Source organism: Mesocricetus auratus, unplaced genomic scaffold, assembly GCF_017639785.1.
Source record: "Mesocricetus auratus isolate SY011 unplaced genomic scaffold, BCM_Maur_2.0 Super-Scaffold_100048, whole genome shotgun sequence".
Lineage (NCBI taxonomy): Eukaryota > Metazoa > Chordata > Mammalia > Rodentia > Cricetidae > Mesocricetus > Mesocricetus auratus.
The window spans coordinates 3,609,620-3,631,852 of record NW_024429225.1 but is presented as its reverse complement, the minus strand read 5'-3'; the positions used below and the strand labels follow the sequence as shown (position 1 = coordinate 3,631,852).

Sequence of the window (22,233 nt, the reverse complement as noted above, 5' to 3'; positions counted from 1 at the left end):
CACGATTATATTTAATTCTCTATACCTAAATTTTCTCATGTCTCAAGTGGCATTTGTAAACAAGGGCACAGCAAAATTACTGCACTGGACTGTCTGCTCCATGGGCAGAAAGGAAGGTTTATTGGGGCTCAAACTGCCAAGGTGACACCCCACCCCAGGTTGGGGGAGAATGCAAACGGATTTTATATCACAGTGGGGGAGGGGAGCTTTGAGCTGATACATCCTGTTGGAATTGACCAGGAACTAGACATTTAGGGGCAGATTAAGAGAGATTCCTGGTCAACAGAAACGACCTTTAAGCCTTCTGTTTAGGGCATTGTCACCAGCACTGCCATTGGGGGGGGTGCTTTCGACCTAACAGGATTAAAATAATACCATCTCCATAAATAAATGTAAAGCCTTAGACGCAGTACCTGGTGCATAAATGTTTGGTGGATTATTAGGTTGATGTTATCATCTGAAGCAGGAAAAGAAAAATCATCTTGAATATCCTTAACCACTATGCCAGTCACTCAGTTTTTATCTAAATAAATGCTTCCAAACTAGTTATCAGCCTTCTTGCAAAGGTGGCTGTTTCCTTGTAACAACTCTTCACACAGACTGCAGTGCTTCGCCCTTGTAACAACTCTTCACACAGACGGCAGCGCTTCGCCCTGTTCTTTTGATTTCCTTTGCCATGCAGTACTCTCCTCTAATCATTAAGAAAACATCTTCCTAGGAAGCAATTCACTCACTCATTCATTCATCCATCCATCCATCCATCCATCCATCCATCCATCCATCCATCCACAAATTCCCACTGAGAAAACCCCACTATGTATCACATTCTGAGTAGATCGAAACACCAAAACTTGGAGTATACAGATACAGCAAAATTCAGAGCGGGAATGAATACAAACGGGGTGGGGTGGGGTTGCCTCTCACAGCTCAGTCCTGTCAGGGATACCTGCTCCTCCCTCCCCTCACCCGCATAAGTCACTGCTCACTTCTGGGGAAGGTTTTGGGTGGAGGAAATGGAGGCAGGATGAGACCATGAGAAGAATCGGGTGAGTTTGAGAGTGTGTGGGTGCGGGGACCAGGGCCCACTTGCCGTGCACAGGTGAGGGGCACAGGCTGGCGAGAGTGTCCCTGTTGCAGTTTGGGGAAGCTCCGGAGTCCACGGGGCGCGGCCCAGCCAGGCGCCTGCTGGACTGGGGATGCTGCCCCGCCCCGGGAGGGCGGGCCGGGCCGGGCAGAAGTGTTCAAAAAGCGCCCAGCCACCGCCCAGCAGCTAGCGGAGCGGCGGGCGGAACACTGGCCAGGTGAGCTGTGCGGAGCGGAGCGAGGGGGACCGGTGCTGCTCAGAGCACTAAGAAAGGGCGGCTTGCCTGGCGGGAGGCGACCTTTAGCATCCCTGGCACGCGTCCACAGCCGTGGCTCACCCGCGGGTAACTCTCGGAGAAAGTTAGTCGAGACCTACATACTGAGCATCGCTAGGGCAGCGAGATGCAAGCGGGCCCTGGGCATGCATCGGGAGATCTCGGCTCGAGTGAGCACAAGAGCCACCGTGCAGTTGGCTCCAAGCGGTTGCCCCTAGCTCGGCGTAGGAATCAGGTCCTCCTCCCGGCACGCTGGGGGGCTGCTGGGGCACTCCTCAGGACGGCTTCAGGGATCCCTGACTTAGCCAGCAGGCACCTTTGGTGCACCTGCAGAGCCTTTCACTAGAGATCTTGCCGTGCCGCGCCGGTGAGCTCTACCAGGTCCAGCAGCGACAGGGGTTACAGCCACTCCCTGCGTGCTGACCGCACAGAAAAGTGTCGCCCAGGCTCTAGTGCGCATGTTCCCAGATGAGGAACGACGATAACCTCTAAACTTTTGCAAGCCAAGTGATTCATCAGTGCCCGATGTGGTTTGTGCAATAACTTTAGATCTGGGCTAGGGAAGTCTTGGGTGTGGTGTTGTTTTTCCCAGAGTGCAGAGCCTTAGCTGGAGGCTTTTAAAAGTTGGATTTGTTCGGCTGTCTGTTGCTCAAACACGAATGCAGGGGACCGAGATGTGTGGATCGAAGCTGTGATTCCCATCCCAGAAACTAGATTATTTGTAAAGTGATCCTTGGGGAGTAGTGTTTCTAGATAATGAGTTACCTCTGGACCCAGTGACCCAGCTTATTTTGAGGAAAACAATTGCGCTCCCAGTGTTTATATCACTAATTTTCTGAAGTCCAAGTTGTTTGCTTCAAGTTTATGTATTTCCATATTTTTATTTATTTGCCTTGGTGGGGAGGGGAGAGGAAGGCAGGGTCTCACTGGCAGCCTAGGCAGATCTGGAACTCACTATGTAGCCCAGGCTGGCTTTCACGGTTCAATCCTGTCTCAGCATCCCTAGTGCTAGATTACAGAGCGGCCACCCCCAACTGTCTCCATAAAAACTGAAATAACGTGGTGGTGGTGCATGCCTTTAATCCCAGCACTCGGGAGGCAGAGGTAGGCAGATCTCTGTGAGTTCTAGGCTCGCTGGACCGATAGCCTCCAAAACAATACAGAGAAACCCTGTCTTGTAAAATCAAAAAAAAAAAAAACAAATAACAAAAGCTTGCTTTTCTACAACAATAGTCTTTGGGAGGGGTGATTAAGTAATTTAAGATGGGAAGAGTTTTTGTTTTTGATTGAGACAAGGTCTTCCTATGTGTTCTAGGCTGGTTTTGAACTTGTGATTTTCCAGGCTAATACAACCACACTTAGCAATTTTTTTCCTTCTTGGTCACTGATTTTTTTTTTTGCTTTGTTTTGCTTTTGTTTCTTGAGATAGGGTCTTACAATATATGGCCGGCCTCATACTTAGTCCATATCCCAGGCTGGCCTTGAACTCATGACACTCCTTCCACCATAGTCTCCTGAGTGCTGGGATTACAGAGTGTGGACTTTCATGCTAGACTGTGCACATTGATTCTGAGTACTTCTCAAGCAGGTCCCCTTTCTCTATGATAGTCATAGTTTTTCTTGATGGGGGTTAGCTTCCTAAATTCACAATGCTTAAGAGTTTAAAATCTGTACTTATTCCCTATTCTGAGGAGGACTTTCAGGGTTAAGCTTAGAAGTGTTTAAGGGATAGCTCACTAAATTGTCCACAAAGCAGAAGGAATGGAGGACTGCTTGATGCGTTCACCAGAAGAACTGATCACGTTTATATAAAATCACTGAGTCTCCTCAGGGGTGTTTAATCAATGAGATATTTCACTGGGTCAAAAATAAGCACAGTGGCTCTATTGGTTTATTTGCTATTTTTCAAGATGGGGGTCTCACAGGTAGCACTGGCTAGAACTCAGTGCATAGACACAGATGCTTTCCAAAGAACTGTTCCTTAGGTGGGTGTGGGAGCCAGTGCCGGTAATTCCAATACCCAGGAGCAGAGCCCAGAGAATCTCAAGTTTAAGACCAGCATATGCTACATGGAGAATTCTAAGCCAACCTGGGCCACAGAGTGAGACCTGTCTCAAAATAAATATATAAAAAAATAAACTTTTTACTTCCTGCCAGTAAGCTCAAGTAGTCTAGGTTGGTCTTATGATTTAGGTGCTGTTTGCCTAGCACCCTCGGTAGCCAGAGCTTAAATCTCCATTGCAACAGACCCAGCTTGCTGTTGATAAGGGTTCGTGCCTTCTTCCTTGACTGATACTCGGCTTTTCCAAAGGGGAAAAGTAGACAGAAGCACAGAGTAACTTTATCTTCTTTGATATGAGGCACTGGGAAGAGAAAGAAACCCTAGGAGATGACCAGTGTCCTCTCACTGGCGGCCACTTTGGAATGTGGGCTTCCTCATGCCCTGCTCTGTGTTTCCATGAAGGCAGGGAATGGAGAGGCAGGGAACGGAGAGGCTGGGAACGGAGAGACAGGGAACGGAGAGGTATTGCCTGGGCTCCTGGGGAGGTAGCATGGAGAGGGCCCAGGATCACCAGTCAGTGTTTTACAGTTTTGTTCTTTATGAACACAAGTTCCAGAAGAGTCCCTGGGAACCTGGAGCACTGGGTGATTGGCACATAGGCCCAGCAGAGCAGGGTGCAGTGGGCCACTCCTATTAAAGGAGAAGCTCTCAATTAACAGCTGGTTACACTGACTCATACTTAAGTTCATCTTTCAGAATGACAGTGAACTGTTTCTGCCTGCTGCTTCCAAATGCCGTATTTCCAAATACAGAGACCAAGACCCATACTCTGCTTTAAAAAAAAATACCTTTGGTGAACCCTCCCCACCCACCGTGGCTCTTCAAAATTTTCCTGGTTCTAGAAGTGAAAGATTGGAGTATATACATTTACATTATCTGTAGGTTGGAAAGAATGTCCTACATTTGAGAGTTTGGAAAGAGCAGGTTATAATCCTTTTCAAAAAATAGATCTGAAACCAGGTGGTGGTGGCACATACCTTTAATCCCAGCACTCAGGAGGCAAAGACAGGCAGATCTCTGAGTTCAAGGCCAGCCTGGTCTACAGAGTGAGTGCCAGTCAGGGTTACACAGAGAGACCCTGTCTCAAAAAACTAAACCAAACAAACAGATCTGGACCCAGTAAGAAAGTTCAATGGGTTATGACACTTGTCACCAAGACTGACTGAGTTTAATCACCAGGGCCCACATGGTAGAAGGAGAGAACCAACTCCTAAAATCTGTCCCTTGACCCCCTTTACACACACACACACACACACACACACACACACACACACACACACACACACGCATGCACGCACACACCTCAGTTAAAAAAAATCTATGGTTGAGAGGTGACACAAATCAAACAGTAAATTCTGGTTCTGGAAAAATACAACTTACTGGTTAAAATGTGGTTCTTCTTAGCTAACCATGTGACTGAATGATGGTATTGTGTGTTCAGTATCCTGTGTGGTAAATGAGTCACTGAGTTAGTGTTCTGGGACGAGCTTGACCTTATTTTTAAATGTGTTTACTATTTCAGCATGTTGGGTAGTTCTGGGTGAACAAGCCAGAGAACTTGTCATAAAGTAACAATTTCAAAGCAGTCTGTTTGAAAACATCAACAATGTAGGGCCGGGAAACTTGGGCCCTGGTCCGCACACTGCCGCTGAGATGGCTCTGGGCCACTGACTTAGCTCGCTCATTTCTCACTTTAAAGTGGGAACGATTTCCCCAGTCTGCCTCATCAGATTGCTGGCAGCATTAGAGCAGATCTGGGAAAGTTCCCTGGGCAGTGAAAATCCCCACACAAATGCAGGAAGGCATGCGTCATTATCCTGGCATCCTGTGGAACATGTCACAGTGTATCCAAACTGTCATCCACAGCCCACGTGGATCACAACGAAATCTGCTGTTTCTAAAACTTCCTTTGATGAGATTGGAAACCGGACTAAACCTGTCCTGATCAGAGGATTTTCGAAGAACAAAGCTCAGTGTGGAGTGCCCTTACAGTTTCTAGTTGTGTCATTCTTTTTTTAAAAAAATTTTATTTAGGGGGCTGGAGAGATGGCTCAGAGGTTAAGAGCACTGGCTGCTCTTCCAGAGGTCCTGAGTTCAATTCCCAGCAACCATATGGTGGCTCACAACCATCTGTAATGAGATCTGGTGCCCTCTTCTGGCGTGCAGGCAGAACATTGTATACATATTAATAAATAAATAAAATCTTTAAAAATTTTATTTAAATTAGAAACAGGCCTGCTTCATATGTCAATCCCAGCTCCCTCTCCCTCTCCCTCTCCTCCTCCCCCGCCCCCACCAGCCCCCTATCCCATCTTCCCTCTGCTCCCCAGGGAGGTTGAGGCACTCCATGGGGGATGATTCAACATATGAAAATCTATCAGTGTAATCCACCATATAAACAAACTGCAAACACACACACATACACACACACACACACACATGATCATTTCACTAGATGCTGAAAAAGCCTTTGACAAAATCTAACACCCCTTCATAATAAAGGTCCTGGAGAGATCCAGTATAACAGGAACATACCTGAACATAATAAAAGCTACATACCGTAAACCAACAGATAATATCAAGCTAAATGGAGAGAAACTCAACGCGATTCCTCTAAAATCAGGCACAAGACAAGGCTGTCTACTCTCTCTATGTCTCTTCAATATTGTACTTGAAGTTCTAGCTAGTTGTGTCATTCTTAAACATAATTTAATTGGTATTCTATTAACAAGACACCTTTTGAAGAAACTGGTAAAGTTAGGTGTTTTTCTTTCTCACACAGAATTTTCATGTTAAACATTTAACATTGGAGATTCAGTCTTCAGACCAAAGAGTTACGGTAAGTCTTCAGCCTCTAAAACTGGTAACCCACTAAAGGGAAGGGGGAGAAAGGATTTTCTTTTGGGGAAGTGTTTCCTGTTGGGGGTTTGGAGACAACCTTGCTATGTGACTTAGGTTAACCTTAAACTCAATCCTCCTGCCTCAGCCTGCTGGGATGACGGGTGTGCAGAACCACACCCAACTATAGGTTGCCCCGTTTTTGAAACAGGGGCTGCTCGGGCCTGCAGCTTAGATGGACTTTACACTTTTGACCCTCTTGCTCAGCTTCCCTGGAGCTGAGGTTACAGGTGGCCACCACCCTTCCTTGTAAACTTGGCTAGTTTTAAAACCTGAAACTCTTGTTAGTTTTTATTGCCTTGCTTCTGTAGCTTTATGTAGGGATAGACGGTAACAGCCTACAGTGGTTGGTTTTTCAACCATACCTGGTTTTGCCCCTAGGGGATACCTGGCAATGTTTGAAAACATTTTGGGCTGTCACAAGTTTAGATTAGTAGTGTGCTACTGGCCTCTAACAACGTGAAGCCAGATACGGCTGAAGGGCCGGGGAAAGGGTAATCAAAGGTGCTAAGCTCCCTGCCCACATTGAACTTGAAGACTGTCCTCCAACAGCCTCCAAAATGGACACAGGGCTATGTAGCCTTGGCTGGTTGGGAACCAGGCCTGGCCTCAAGCTCACAGAGATCTGTCTGCCCCGTCTTCTGAAAGCTGTGTGCCGCCATGCCCAACCTAGGTTTTATTTTCTTGTGAAAATTCTGAAGCCGGGCACTGCGTCTTTGATCTCGGTCACTGGGAGACTGAGGAAGGAGGATTGCCATAAGTGTTCAAGGCCAGAATGAGCCCCTGGAACGTGGTATGTAGTTCAAGCTGGCCTCAAACTCATGGTAGCCCTCATGCTAGAGAATGCTGGGATTACAGGCACGAGCCACCACACTCAGATAATAATGTGAGTTCTCGGGATAATTGGGTAAAATATCACAAGTGGGCAAATGACGTCAGAAGATTCCTGATTATTTCCAGGTGCAGGTCATTCTGGTGGTCGCAAGATGACCGCAGTGATTCTGAGCTCAGCTAGAACTGACCCTGGTCCAAGGCAGTTCTTTTGTGTTGCTTAGCACTAGAGTATTTGCCAAATATGCCAAGGCAGGAAATTTAATCCCCAGCACCGAAAGGGAGGGAGGGAGGGAGGGAGGAAGGAAGGAAGGAAGGAAGGAAGGAAGGAAGGAAGGAAGGAAGGAAGGAGAAAGAAGGAAAGAGAGAAGGAAAGTAGTTCCCGTACCAAAGCTGCCCTCCTGTCTTCACTCTAGGGAGCTGTTGCAACAAGGGTAGGTGGTGCTTTTATAGGCACGGCAGGAGCAGGAGGAAGCGTGTATGTCTGCAAACCAGCCCCGCCCCACGGCAGCTTTGTGCAAGACAAACCTGTCTGACAGCATCTGGGCCCCCACATGCTTCTGTTCCCATGGCCACCTGACTGCCTTTGTTGGGCTGCTTTACTGCTTGCTGAACCTTTTATTTGGAATAACAAGTACCTTTAAAATAAGCAAGGCACAGTGGCTCACGGCACAGCCAGCACTTATGAGACTGAGGCAAGAGAACCCTAAGTTCAAGGTCAGGATGGGCTACATAGAAAGACTTTTCTAAAGCATAAAAGAAACGCACGCCTTTAATCCCAGCACTCAGGAGGCAGAGGCAGGCAGATCTCTGTGAGTTCGAGACCAGCCTGGTCTACAAGAGCAAGTTCCAGGACAGCCTCCAAAGCTACACAGAGAAACCCTGTCTCAAAAGAAAAAAAAAAAAAACAATAAAAGAAAACACTCCCAGATGTCACCCGTCCATCAAGGCTTTGGTCCAACACCATCTCCCTTCCCAAATCACAAGTAAACTCTTAGATTTGAGTGTCCCCGCAGAGTCTGGCAGCATTGGTCACACCCTTGTGTGCATATATCTCATGTCCCCTGCTGGTCTGCAGGCCCTGGGATTGCATGGAAGGTGGTGGCTCAGAGCAGGTATCAGTGTGTGCAAAGCTGGATAAATAACCAGGCAGCAGCCATGTCAAACTGCCTTGGAGATCTCAATAGGAACTGACACACAGCTTCCCTCCAGGGTCCAGAATGTCTGGGAAGAGAAGAGGGGTGACCTGGGCTGCATGGGAATCCTTTGAAGGGTAGAGAGAACCCAGGAAGGAAGGCAGACAGAGAAGCCACACCTTGTACCGTATTTCACTGAAAGAAGGGGCAGAAATTCTCACCCTGCTCCTTGCCTCTCAAGGCTTTACTCTCAGAATTCAGAACACGAGATCCCATACCAAGGTCTAACTCCACAATTTAAGTAGGTTTGAAATTCAGCTTGAAAGTATCCTGCACCTTCACAAGATGTTTTTCGGTCCTATACCATTGACTTGGGCGAAATCATTGTAGACTGCCTGGAACTGTCCAAGACTATTTGGGATGCTGATCTCATGAAGGTTTGTAAAGTCTTTTAGGCTCAAATAATGATAACTCCCTTTGGCTTTTTTCTCTTAGGAAAATGGCAGACGGTTTTTCGGTAAGTATCCCGGGTCTGCTTCCTTAGCCCCACACACTCACACAGGTTAATGGTCTCATTTCCAGCACTAAGCTTTCCCTTTGACCCTCCTAATGTGACATTCGGTCTGGCTCAGCTGTCTGCTCCGGGCCTGTTAGCTGGAGGCTTGCTTTTCCAGCAGCAGATTCCAAGCAGCAGTGACGTCCCTGTCCCTGCCGGAAGCAGCAGGACTGTGGCGGGCCAACAGCTGCAGCTGTTTCCCATGTTCATTATAAAGCTTGTAAAGGGCCAGTTCCTGGTGTAAATGAGAAGAATTTAGCCCTCCCTGATCTGTGATGATGAGAGGCCAGAATAAAATAAACAGCAGAGGCGCAATCCCCAAGCCTGAGTCTAAACATAGTGTAGGTGAGGGCAGAATGTGACCCTTCTCTTATTTCTCAGCTTCCTAGCCCACGAATGCCTGTAGTCCTGTGAATTCTATTTTGTGAACGAGTCCCATCCTCTAATTGTTTGTCTTTTACTTACAGCTTAATGATGCCTTAGCTGGCTCTGGAAACCCAAACCCTCAAGGATGGCCTGGTGCATGGGGGAACCAACCTGGGGCAGGGGGCTACCCAGGGGCTTCCTATCCTGGGGCCTACCCCGGACAGGCTCCTCCAGGGGCTTATCCTGGGCAGGCTCCTCCTGGTGCCTACCCTGGCCCAACTGCCCCTGGAGCTTACCCTGGACCTGCCCCAGGAGCTTACCCAGGGCAACCTGGAGCATCTGGGGCCTACCCCAGTGCTCCTGGAGCCTATCCTGCTGCTGGCCCCTATGGCGCCCCTACCGGAGCATTGGTAAGAAGCAAGAGTTGTTTCATGGGCTTGGGATACAGGGGAGACTACATTAGGGGGTTAATTTTAAGGCTGCAGCTTGAGCCCTGTCTCAAGGGCCAATCACAGGGCTGTATTGATCAAGCGGAGAAATGAATGTTCACATTAAGTTTATGCTGTGACTTGTTAGTATAGGTTGCGGTAATGAGCTGTGCATAGTGGTACATTTCTTTAATCCCCGCACTCGGAGGCAGAGGCAGGCGGATCTCTGCAGGTTTGAGACCAACCTGGTCTAAATAAAGAGACCCTGTCTCAAAAACTAATTCTATTTTATTATAGTACTATTATATTATTTTTATACTACGAGAAGTTTAGCACTAACAAGCACTAGCTGAGTGGGGTGACTCATACCTATAGCCCCAGTAAAGATGGAGTGCTTTTCAAAGCCACAAAGCCTTGCCTCAAACTGGGGATGTAGGAAAGGGAACTGATTGATGGGCAAGGGGCAGGGGAGACACCTCAAGCATATACCTGTGCTAGAGGCTTCCGGTTCACAGATCCACCGGGAGCAACTCCAGGAAGCACATACCAGACTAGTGCAAATCAGGGCCAGAGACAAAAGTTTGGGGGACAGCTGAACCTGCGAGGAAGTGTCATAAAGGAGAAACCAGAGGCAAGGGCAGAATTCTGGGGGTATCCATGCTATGGTAAACACTTAGCTCAGCATCTGTGAAATTAACTAAAGTGTTCACTCAACATGTGCTCAGACTTCCATATTCAAAGCATTCTGCTGGTGACCTGTGACCTGGTGACCTGTGAGCACAGAAGCCCCAGGTGACACAAACCTTTTCTCAGGAAGCAGAATCACAGTGCTGTATGTCATGTGACAAGGAATTGTTGGTCAAGTCTACCTTAAAATGTTAGCCAAAGGATGAATAATGGGTTGATTATTCATCCAGTGATGATCCCAGAACATCTTATCCTCATTTGTTAATTTCTCAGTTAACATTTGTGCACACAGGAAACTTCACCACTTAAGCAAGGTGGCCTCAGAATCTAGATGGGTGGCCCAGGGGTCTGTGTCACATGCATTGTAACAATGTTAGCAATGTAATTTCACTTTCCCCAAGCAAACCCAATGCTTTACTGACACACATGTTCTTGTCTGTTCCCAGACAGTGCCCTATAAGCTGCCCTTGGCTGGAGGAGTCATGCCTCGAATGCTGATCACAATCATGGGCACAGTGAAGCCCAATGCAAACAGGTACACAGGGTGACACCAACAACCCAACAGAGCTGTAGATTACAACCCAACAGAGCTGTAGATTACAACCCAACAGAGCTGTAGATTACAACCCAACAGAGCTGTAGATTACAACCCAACAGAGCTGTAGGTTACAACCCAACAGAGCTGTAGATTACAACCCAACAGAGCTGTAGATTACAACCCAACAGAGCTGTAGATTACAACCCAACAGAGCTGTAGATTACAACCCAACAGAGCTATAGATTACAACCCAACAGAGCTGTAGATTATAACCCAAGCAGAGCTGCTGATTGGTTTGGGAATAAAGACTATCTTTTTTTTTTTTTTTTTGCAGGGGTGAGGAGGGAGGGGAGGAGCAGATTCGAGACAGTGTTTCTTCTCTGTGTAGCTTTAGGACCTGTCCTGGAACTCACTCTGTAGACCTGGCTGGCCTGGAACTCACAGAGATCCACCCACCTCTGCCTCCTGAGTGTTGGGATTAAAGGCGTGCGCCACGTATTGCCCTGCTAGATTTTTGAGTTGATCACCGTAATGAGAGCATGGGCCTACTCTTCTTTTGAGTAGGATCTCATGCCCTGGCTTATTTCCTTCCTATACAGAAATCCCTGCATACGATAAGAAGGTTTGCTTTTTTAGAAACGTAGATGCTCTTGACTTGATACACTTTAATATCTTTGATTTCTGGTTTAAAACAGGATTATTCTAAATTTCTTGAGAGGGAACGACATAGCCTTCCACTTTAACCCTCGCTTCAATGAAAACAACAGGAGAGTCATTGTGTGCAACACCAAACAGGATAATAACTGGGGAAGAGAAGAAAGGCAATCAGCTTTCCCATTCGAAAGTGGCAGACCGTTCAAAGTAAGTTCCTGCTGTGGTGTGACACCATGCTCCCCCATGGAGAGCAACACTCAAAACCGCACGCCTGTCCTGGGCACCTACCCAACCTTCCTCCCCACGACCAAGCTCAGCAGGCTGGGGATGTGTCCAGGAGAGGCGTGCTCTCCAGTTCCTTCAGAGACCTTGCTGTTGTCACTGGACGACTCCAAACTAGCACTCTTCTAAAGGGTTTAAGGATGAATGTCCACTATGGGGAGTGTGTGTTTCCTGGCCTTTCCTAAACTGGCTATAAACTAACCAGTCCTATAAGTTAATATTTGTCATTAACAAGTTTCTATGTTGCTGTTTTTAACTTCAAGGCATTTTAGGACCCATTGAAACTAAACTTGTGTATAGGCAAATTATGCTTTTATGGTTTCCATTGTCTATCCTTCTGATGATTTTGATGCTTTTTATTGTGGTTTAAATCTGACAATCTAGATTCCTTTTGCTCTGCAGTTTCTGTCTCTGGATCTCCATCATTCCACAATAAAATGTTGGATTCCCTCAACTCAGATTACACTGGCTCAAAATCTCTATATTTTCTTCCTTCCCTCTTCATATAGAAACTGACAAATGAGAATGATGGACAATATGTCCTGAAAAACAGACACACGGTGGAATGCCTAAATTGTACGAGTTAACACGTGCTTTGTCTGATGGTTTTTGTATTTGGTTTCTAGATACAAGTCCTGGTTGAAGCTGACCATTTCAAGGTTGCAGTCAACGATGCTCACTTGCTGCAGTACAACCATCGGATGAAAAACCTCAGGGAAATCAACCAGATGGAAATTTCTGGTGATATAACCCTTACCAGTGCTGCACCCACCATGATCTAACCCGGAAGGGCAGCGCTTGAAACTGAAGTTCAATGGTACTCATTTAAAGGCTCCGTGCTCATTCGGAGTGGAAAACTACATGTATTCCATCTTACCCTTCTTGTAAGGCATGCACTTAATAAATATGCCCGTGCTGACGGGTACCTGGTTGTTTTCTGATATTAGATATCAAATCTAAAGACCTGTGAATGCTAGGCAAGTGTTCTCTATGACTGCGCCAAATGTGCCCTGCCCTTTAAACTGTATGTGTGCGCGCGCGTGCGCGCGTGTGTGTGTGTGTGTGTGCGCGCGCAGGAGCCTGCTCATAGGTGAGAGGCCCTCTGCAAAGTGGTTCATGCTCTTAGCTGCTCAGCCCTTGTTTTTGCCAGAGAGGACGGTTGAGCTGCCCATTCAGGCCTCAGCTTGCATACCTCTTCTCCCATGGCGTGTTCTAGCTGGTTCTCTTTATCGCACTAGGAGTTGGAACAGGGTAAGTAGTGGAAATATATTAGTAGGTCATCGTGATTTTTAAGTTTATTTTTATGTACATTGGTGTTTTGCCTGCTTGTATGTCTGTGTGAGAGTGTTGGATCCCCCTAGGAGTGAGGTTACAGTTGTGAGCTGTCATGTGGGTGCTGGGAATTGAACTCCAGTCCTCTGGAAGAGTAGCCAATGCTCTTAACTGCTGAGCCAACTCTCCAGGTCCCATCGTGGTTTTTAAAAAGGAAATATATGAGGAGTGCTAACAGTTCACCACTAGGCGGTCACTACTAACATCTGGGTAGTCATGCCATTTAGTACTGTTAGGTGATTCCGGGAGAAGATCAAACGGTACACAGGCACAGTCCTGGACATAGGCAAGTGTAGACACAGTACAGAGAGGGGTGTGAGGCTGTGGCCAGCTCTCACAATACATATTGTCTCCCAGAATTATGTGGTGTATACACCACCCAGACTCTGTTCTGCACAATAGGGACCAGGTCGCTCATACCAGAATCATGCAATCATGCACACTGTGTTACATGTGAGGACCACATCCCTGCAATCATGTACACTGTGTTACATGTGAGGACCACATCCCTGCAATCATGCACACTGTGTTACATGTGAGGACCACATCCCTGCAATCATGTACACTGTGTTACATGTGAGGACCACATCCCTGCAATCATGTACACTGTGTTACATGTGAGGACCACATCCCTGCAATCATGTACACTGTGAGGACCACATCACTAGGTGACTGGAGTCATTCTCAGTCACGATTTATGAGACAATCATACATACAGCCCTGAAACAGCTGTGGTGTAGGCTGTTTTTTAACCCATTTTTCTTTTAAAGCCACAGGTCACTGCCTTCAAATCAGTATTCAAATCCAATGAGACATTCTGTGTCTTGGTTTTTTTACTCTCATTCTCCCACCATAAGCGTCTATCTTTCCTATTACCAGCAGGCTCAAAGATTAGGGAAATGTCAGAACTGTCTGTGTTCTACAATGCTATCTTCTCAAACAATTTAAACTGGCGCCTGTCACAAGCTGATGTCCCAGGGAGAACAGAAATCAAAAGGTTTGTAAAGATAAGCAGTGGAGAGATGGCTCAGTGGTTAAGAACCTGGCTGCTCTTCCAGAGGTTGAGTTCAATTCCCAGCAACCAAATGGTGGCTCCCAAACATCTGTAATGGAATCTGATTGCCTCTTCTGTTCGTGAAGACAGGTCATAAAAAAAAAGAAAAAAGGCAAGCACTTAGACTCCACATCTGAAGGTGTTGGGGAAGTCCTGTTATTTGCCTGTGCATTTGTCAATAAAGTACTGTCTGGCCAATAGAAAACCTAGATAGGAGGGACTAGGAGTCGAGGAGGATTCTGGGTAGGAGAAACACAAGAGAGTCGACATGTAACCGCATGGGGTAGGAAGCCCGGGACTATTCTCCGGTAAGAAACATACTTAGATTAACAATTATGGGGTAATTACTTAAGTCAAAGCTAGCCAGTAAGAAACAAGCAAGGCCAACAGCTTCATAATTAATACAGCGTCTTGTGTGTTTATTTGGGGACTACAATGCAGCAGAGCCCAGGCGGCTGGTGGGGGATAAACCAAAGCGGCTAGCAAGGAAAAGCTTCCCTTAACATGAAGGAACAAGAGCATGCAGAGAGCTGGGCTGCTTCTACCGTGTAGCTTCCAGGCATCGGCCTCAGGTCATCAGGCTTGGTGCTCTTACCCATCAAGCCATCTCACTGCCCTGGGACTCAGGAAGCAAGATGAGGTAATTCCACATGGCAGAACACAGGTTAAGTCATAAGAGCTCGTTCAACCAGGCAAGCTAATGGCCAAGCTTCCATAATTAAGTAGTCTCCGTGTCATTGAGAGCTGGTGGCTATGCATCAGTGGGCTGTTAAGTCACCCTGCATCTTTTGGTGAAGGGGGCATTCTATGAACATTCTTCCACTAAATTGCTTGGGCTTCATAATAAACACCGTCTTCCCAAACGCCAAACACATCTACTTCTGACATCCAAAGTAGATTAAGCTTTCTCTTCTGGAAATGACTAATCTTAAAAGATAACCCTCAAGGTTCCTATTACTTAATGTCTTCCTACAATCCTCAGCTCACACAGAGCAAAATAACAATGCAGGCCTGGCATTAGCATGTTAGTGCTGTCATTGGAGCACTGTGTTTGTATTTATTTTCTATTGCATGCATGTATGTGGAAGAGGCGGCATACGCCACAACATTAAGTGAGCTGAGCTGTCTCTCTCCTGAGTTAGCACTGTGTTTATAACCACAAAACTAAGAGTTTATAAAAGAGCAGGCCTGGAGTGACGACGACTCAGTTACGAGTGCACACGATTCCAGCATCCACACAAGGCAGCTCACAGCATTCTGTAAAAGTTTAAGACTCATGCCCATTCCAACCTCGTCAATGGTAACTGTTTCTGTTAAAGAGACAATTAGCAGAGGCAGCAAGGACTGATCTGTAACAAATGGACTTCATGATCCCGAAAACTTCATCTAAAGGAACGAAGGAAATCAAAGCTGTTTGCTGTCATCAGACACAGGGGCTCAAATGAATAGGTATAAATGAGGACGCCGCAGATGCAAATATTTGTTCCTTGTTTAATATTTTACAAAACCTGCAGTTTTTACAGTACCACAAGTGTCTTAATAAACACTGAACACTAAAATATTATGTAATACAATATAAACAGACCAAATAAAGTGAATACTAGCACATGTTTTTCATTTCCAACAACTTAAGAATGTATCAGAGAATTAATGATACGAAGAAAAAATGTTTGGAATTACTTTTAAGTTAAAAACCCTCCTGGTGCTCTTTACTTCTGGGCCTCAGAGGTGAGAAGACGATGAGGTCACCACCAAAGGAGATGTACCTGGCACGATTTTGCTGTCTGGTCTCCAATTGTGCGCAGGGACTGATGTTGCTTAGGGCTGGCTGAAGAACAAATGCAGAAATGTCACTGATTTCATCATCAAGAGTTTGCTGCCCAAACAAACTTCCTGTACCGCCGGTTAACGGAGTGCTAAAGAATAAGTCTCCCTATGTAACAATGAAACTACTAAAAACAGAAGACCTAATGTAAAGCAATCTTTAAAAATGTTTTTTTATTTTACTTTTTGACACAGGGTTTCTCTGTGTAGCCCTGGCTGTCCTGGAACTTGCTGTGTAGACCAGGCTGGTCTTAACTCAGAGACCAGTCTGCCTCTGTCTCCAGAGTGCTGGGATTAAAGGGGTGAGCCACTACAGCATTTAATTAAAAGGCATACTATGAATTTTTACTTAAAAAATGATTAATGTGTAAACGAACTTTTACGGCAGATGCAGGTTGAGTTAAAGCCCATCTTAAGCCACCTATGCAGATTCCACAAATCCTAAACCACGTTAACAGCACCCATGGGTCTTCTACCATGGTGTGATCCTACTGGGATCTTTTTAATTGCCCCAATCAAGCCCCACTTCCGTTCCAAATGATGCTATCTGGTAAGCACTAATCTGGGCAACAGACAGACTGAAATATCTAATGTTTAATATTTATGGAAATGGAAAAAAATCATAGAAATAGTATGAAGTACTAAAATTCAGTGAGACAACATATAGCTACAAAGCACCTCTAATCATATTACATGTGTCAAAAGCAGAATAATTCAGTTTTACTCATATATTGAGACCTATCAGAGAAGAGACCTAAGAGTAGGATTAAATCAGGTCTGCTGTACAAATTTGACCTAACCCAGCTTGTGAGTAAGGAAGGCCAAGAATGCGGATAGTGACAATTCTGCTCCCGAGACACAGGGCAGCACAGGGCCTCACCAAAGACAGTACATTTGCAAGATGACACAAAGATGCCTCAATAATCACTGGCTTAGGGAATAAATGTATGCGCTGCTACTTAAGTCTACCTTTGCTTTAGTGGAGTTCTTGTTTATTTTTTACATTTACTGAGTGAGTGCATGCAAGGGCACACACACAAGAGCAAGGCGGTCACAGGAAACTTGCAGGAATTGTTCACTCCTTCCTCCATGTCAATTCCGAGGATTGAATCTGGGTGCAGACCGGCACATCTTGCCAGCACGGTGAACTTCTTATAGTCTAATATTCAAGATTAGCAAACTGAAGCCATTTCCTGATTTACTGTAGCAGCTGGTGCTGCAATCTTTCACGGAAAGTCAGTAAGCCAACGGTGTTATGTGGCAATATCTTGCTTGTCTGAAGATCAGAGGATGGAGCTTGCCACTAGCTAACCATAGAGGTCAGGAGGTCTGCACAGACAGACAGGAAGAGAGATGGCTGGGCGGAGAGAGGACATAAGCGGGAAGAAACAGGAACTCTCTTCTGCTGGGAAGCTAATGAGGTAAAGGTGGCTTTGGCTTGCTCCTGCTTCTCTCTGATCTCTCAGCATTTTCCTCTATATCTGACTCTGGGTTTCTGTTATTTAGGTCAATTAAGAACTCCATTTACAGTGTCACCCCAGCTACATTAGACTCACTGGATGAAGGACAGGTGACAAAGTCTTGTTCCATATCAATGACAATGTCTAGAGGTAGGCTAAAGGTCACTGTGCTCTCAGTAGAAAGAGAACTATGATGTTCAGGTCAATACCATCAATACCAGTGAGCGTCAGTCAGAAAGTGAACGAGTTTATAGTTATAGAATCAGATTTCTGAAATGATGGTGTATTTCAGAAACATTAAGTTTATATTGTGGTCTTCGTGAAGAGCTAAATATATACATTATGGCATGCCTAGAAAGCTATGTTTACATTAAATTAATATAGGAGAGAAGAGAACTTTTACAGGAAGACTTCAGAAGGGCTAGCTAATGTTTGGACTTAACTTACAAGTACAAGATTACTAAAAGTAAAGTCTGGCAGCTTAAAAAGAACACAGCAGAGCATAAATCCAAAGGATTAGGGTGAAAACAGCCAAGGAGGACTGAGATGGGAAGATACTGCACTGCTTGCTCTTCAGAGAAGCAGTAGCCTCATGCTTGGTTTTTTGTTTTGTTTTGTTTTCTTGTAGCCCTGGCTGTCCTGGAACTCCATCTCTAAACCAGGTTGGCCTCAAACTCAAGAGATGCATTTGCCTCTGCATCCTGAGTGCTGGGATTACAGGTGTTCTTTTTTTTCATACTTTATTATAAAAACTTGCATCACTTAGAAACATCTGGCAGAATTCAAGCCAACCATTAGATAAGTTTTCAGCCATTTGTCCTATCAGATTTGAATAGCAAACTGCATGTCAGGGTTTAAGACAGAGTATATCAATTATAAAAAAAACTATGTATTTTATGTGAATGGGTACCCTGCCGATGAAGGCCAGAAGAGGGCATGGGATGCTCTGGAACCGTAGTTACAGATGGCTGAGCTGCCACCCGGGTGCTGGGACCTGAACCCAGGCTCTCTGCGAGAGCAGCCATTACAGCTGTGCCCTCCAGCCCGTCCCCAGTTCAGAACAACAGATAATGTACACAGTTCCACATACACATAGATAATGGTAACACATGCATTTTAAATCTTGCACACAAGTTGAAAAGTGGGCAATTTTCATTTTATACAAAAAGTTGTAATCTCAGAACCAGAGAGAGAGAGTTAGAGGCTAGCTAGCTTGGTCTTCATAACAAGACCCTATTTTGAAACCAAATAAAATCAGGATGGGTGACAGGTCTTAGCATGTACAAGGGCTGACAACTCGAGTTCCAGCCCTGGAACTAACTCCTGAAAGTTGTTCTCTGACCTCCATACACAAACTGTGGCATGCCTGCACCCACACAGTAACCATAAATAAGATAAAAATCACAAAAACTTTACAATCGTACAAATCTAGAATATATAGAAACTTGCCAAATTAAGGTGAAGACTTACTGGATCAAGAAGGCAATGTTCCGAAGTGAGCTGTCTATATAATGGTACTGGAAAACAAGGGAAAATACTTTTTAAACAATATTTTTTGGGTCAAGGGTTGTTACCAATGGGCAGAGCTTTAAAAGATAGGACAAGCTACAATCAAACGCTAAAACAAAGCCATGCTTGTCTATGTCACATTTTAATGCATGCCTTTAATCCCAGCACTCGGGAGACAGAGTGCTGAGTTTGAGGCCAGCCCGGTCTACGACATGAGTTCCAGGACAACCAGGGCTACACAGAGAGACCCTGTCTTGAAAAACAAAAAGAGTATATAAGGTCGTCTATAAGAAAGCGCCGCACAAGCAATAGTGAAGGTCCCCAGAGGAGCGGACGAAGAGCAGGGCCAGGGTGGAGGCCCACGGCTCAACCCGCACTCGGGAGGCTGGGGCAGGCGGAGCTACATGAGGCCAGCCAGGACAGGCCAGCCAGGGCTGCAAAGTGAGAACACGTCTCACACCGAAGTCCAGGAGAACACAGGAAATGTCTGCACAGCTGCGACACTTACCTGAGTCTCCAGCAGACTGAGGGCAGCAGAGGAGACCAGGCCCTTACAGAACAGTCACAACAGAGTAGACAGAAGACAGCTTGGGGGAATGGGCTGAAGAAGAGAACTGTTGGCATTTTTCTGACTGTGAGGACCCCCAAACGGGTCCAATACCGAATGCCCCTCAGCTCCAGCGTGGATCGGCACTCATGTCTCAAGCCCCAGGTTCTTTGGCTTTTGTTTTGAAACAGGGTCTCACTGTATTGCTCTTGCTGGCCTGGATCACTTTGTAGGACAAGCTGGACCTGAACTTAGGAGTAAGCCTCCTGTCTCTCCTCTTTTGCTAAGATTATGAAGAACAAAGTATTTTGAAACTAGTTTGTGTGATATTTACAGTGAGCCTCTAACATCTTAGCCATCATGAAAAACTTTCTCAGAACCCTGTATCAATCACACCTTTGGATAACTTAGGCTTCTTTCAGGCTTCGCCATGTCTGAGAAGACTTTACCTGACTGGGACACCGCGGCTTCTTCCTGTGAGGGGGCACTTCGAGCGGGGGAGTCTCTCTCAGGATTACTCATCAGCACATCATCGGAAAGTGCCCCCTCCTGCACGGCATCACCCATAGCTCCACCAGCAGGGAGAGGGAAATCCATCATGTCGTCGGGGAAACAATCCATCTTGACATTGACCTCATTTCCATCCTGGAGGTCAAAATGGGCATCATAGATTCCAATTACCCGTAATTGGAACACATTAAAAAAAAGTCTTACTATTACAAAATATAAGAAAAGCAGAAGGCTGACATATTAAGAAGTCTAAAGCATGCTGGGCGGTAGTGGCGCATGCCTTTAATCTAAGAACTTCGGGAGGCAGGAGGATCTCTGTGAGTTTGAGGCCAGCCTGGTCTACACAGAGTTCCAGGACAGCCAGGGCTACACGGAGAAACCCTGTCTCAACACAACAACATTAACAACAACAAACCACACAAAAAGTCTAAAGAACACTATGAATCCTACCATCTGTTTCACACCTCAAAGAACTAGCAGGAATGAAGGCAAGCTTCTCAGCAAGCACCCTCAAAGACTGGCCAATGTTTTTGTGAAAGGAAAGGAAATTACAAGAGCAAACTGGGCCTGGTAGGACCAGGCTATAGTGCTACTTAGGATGCTGGGGCAAGAGGGTTCCAGCTCAAGCCTGCTAGGTCTATACAGTAAAAGAAGGTAGACCTAACACACAGATGCACATAGCTATGTTATCAAGTTCAGTTCAAAAACAGAGGCCAGAGCAAGAGATGGCTCAAAGGCTAAGAGCACTGGGTGCTCTTCCAGAGGACACAAGTTCGACTCCAGGACCCACATGGCGGCTCACAGCCTTCTCTAACTCCCCGTCCATTTCTTATACTACATGCACACGGTGCATAGACAGACACATGCAGGCAAAACATTCATACATAAAATAATTTAAACATATTTATGGGAGGCCAAAGACTGTGACCCTTGCTCCAGTGCACTGGGTCTATCTTCATGCTGCTGTGGCCTGAAGAATACAAAGAGATATGTTTCAAGCAACCCAAGCGGCATCAAATGAGAATGATGACTGCATGATTCACTTAGGCTTCCAATGGAAGCTTTGTTACTTTTTCTTCCTTTCTTTGAATGACTTCCTGTCTGACATAAACAGATGACACCACTGGCTACCTATTGCCATCCCAGAATAAGACTTACATGGTCTCTGGCACTTGAATCCTGTTCTCCAGGACACAAAGTGTCTTCTACTTGGCTGGACCTGAAACAAACAGTGGTCATACACTAATGTCTTATTACAGTCATTCAGCCTGTGCTTTGAGTCCATCCTTTATACAGGGTGCTAGTCTGCATAACGAGGTCAGGACAAGCCTGGCCCAGGAGCCTGCTTGGTCTGTACAGACTGAATTACAGTTATTGCATAATGGCCACACAGATGATACGCTCTTCCCCTGAAAGCTGGTCCCTTCCCATGCCAATCACTCCAATCACCTGTAGAGCTGAATCATAGCCAAATCCAGAGCCCACGTAACTACGGAAAGCTCAAGAGGAGGCTGACTTCTGAAGCACAGCAACTCAATTACTGTGTAACAGATTTGCTCTGTTTTGTGTGAAAGAGTGTTGCTATGTAACACACGTTAGCTTCTCAATGTTCCTCCCTCAGCTTCCCAAGTGCTGGGACTGCAGACATGCCATAATGCCTGTAAGTCGGCTACATCGACTTGATAACACAATACAATATATTCTAATCATAAACTTAAGTTTAGACCAGATCTGGGTATGTATGTGCCCACACTCAGGTACAACATATATATATAAAAATGTAATTTAAAAGAACAAAGTACTTGCCTAGCATGTGTGAGGTTCTGTTAACACAGAACCTTGTGCACACACATATCACAAAAACCTGAGAAAGCCATAACAAAACTCATTCTTTCGTATGCCAATAAAAAAACAAATTAAGAAAATTTATCTGTCATAATCTCTTTGGGGAGCCACGAGATGGTTCCCTGCCATCAAGCCTGATGGCCCGAGTTTAACCCCTGGAGCATGTTGGGAGAGAGGAGTGATCCCTGAAAAGTTTCCTCTGACCTCCACACACCATGGCATGCGTGTATGAATCTACACATTCAAAGTGAATAAACAGACTGTTAATTTCAATCCCTTCAATGTTTGTTTTAAAAATATTCTCACAGGGCAGAGGAGGCTCAGGTTAATCCCAGCACTTGGGAGGCAGAGACAGG

General features: G+C 45.7%; 2 protein-coding genes across 5 annotated transcripts in view; one reads left to right on the top strand and one right to left on the bottom strand.

The window, feature by feature from the left end:
- Positions 1-1,215: 1,215 nt before the first annotated feature.
- Lgals3 (galectin 3) lies at positions 1,216-12,737 on the top strand. The gene is made up of 7 exons (XM_005085734.4): positions 1,216-1,301; positions 6,203-6,259; positions 8,781-8,802; positions 9,309-9,617; positions 10,769-10,857; positions 11,556-11,721; positions 12,423-12,737. Exons 3-7 carry the CDS (start codon positions 8,785-8,787, stop codon positions 12,576-12,578), a joined length of 738 nt encoding a protein of 245 aa, XP_005085791.1. The 5' UTR covers positions 1,216-1,301; positions 6,203-6,259; positions 8,781-8,784; the 3' UTR covers positions 12,579-12,737.
- Positions 12,738-15,653: 2,916 nt separating this feature from the next.
- The window catches only part of Dlgap5 (DLG associated protein 5), a 37,655-nt gene continuing 31,075 nt past the window's right edge, over positions 15,654-22,233 (bottom strand). For 3 of the 4 annotated variants that reach the window (XM_021222783.2, XM_021222781.1, XM_021222782.1), the window contains 4 exons: positions 21,191-21,251; positions 19,972-20,167; positions 18,937-18,983; positions 15,654-16,010 (listed from right to left, as the gene is read on the bottom strand). In XM_021222783.2, the coding sequence (XP_021078442.1) occupies positions 15,870-16,010; positions 18,937-18,983; positions 19,972-20,167; positions 21,191-21,251 (445 nt within the window). In that variant the 3' untranslated portion in view covers positions 15,654-15,869. The remainder of the gene's footprint in view (positions 16,011-18,936; positions 18,984-19,971; positions 20,168-21,190; positions 21,252-22,233) is intronic. The other variant, XM_021222784.1, reaches the window with a different exon arrangement.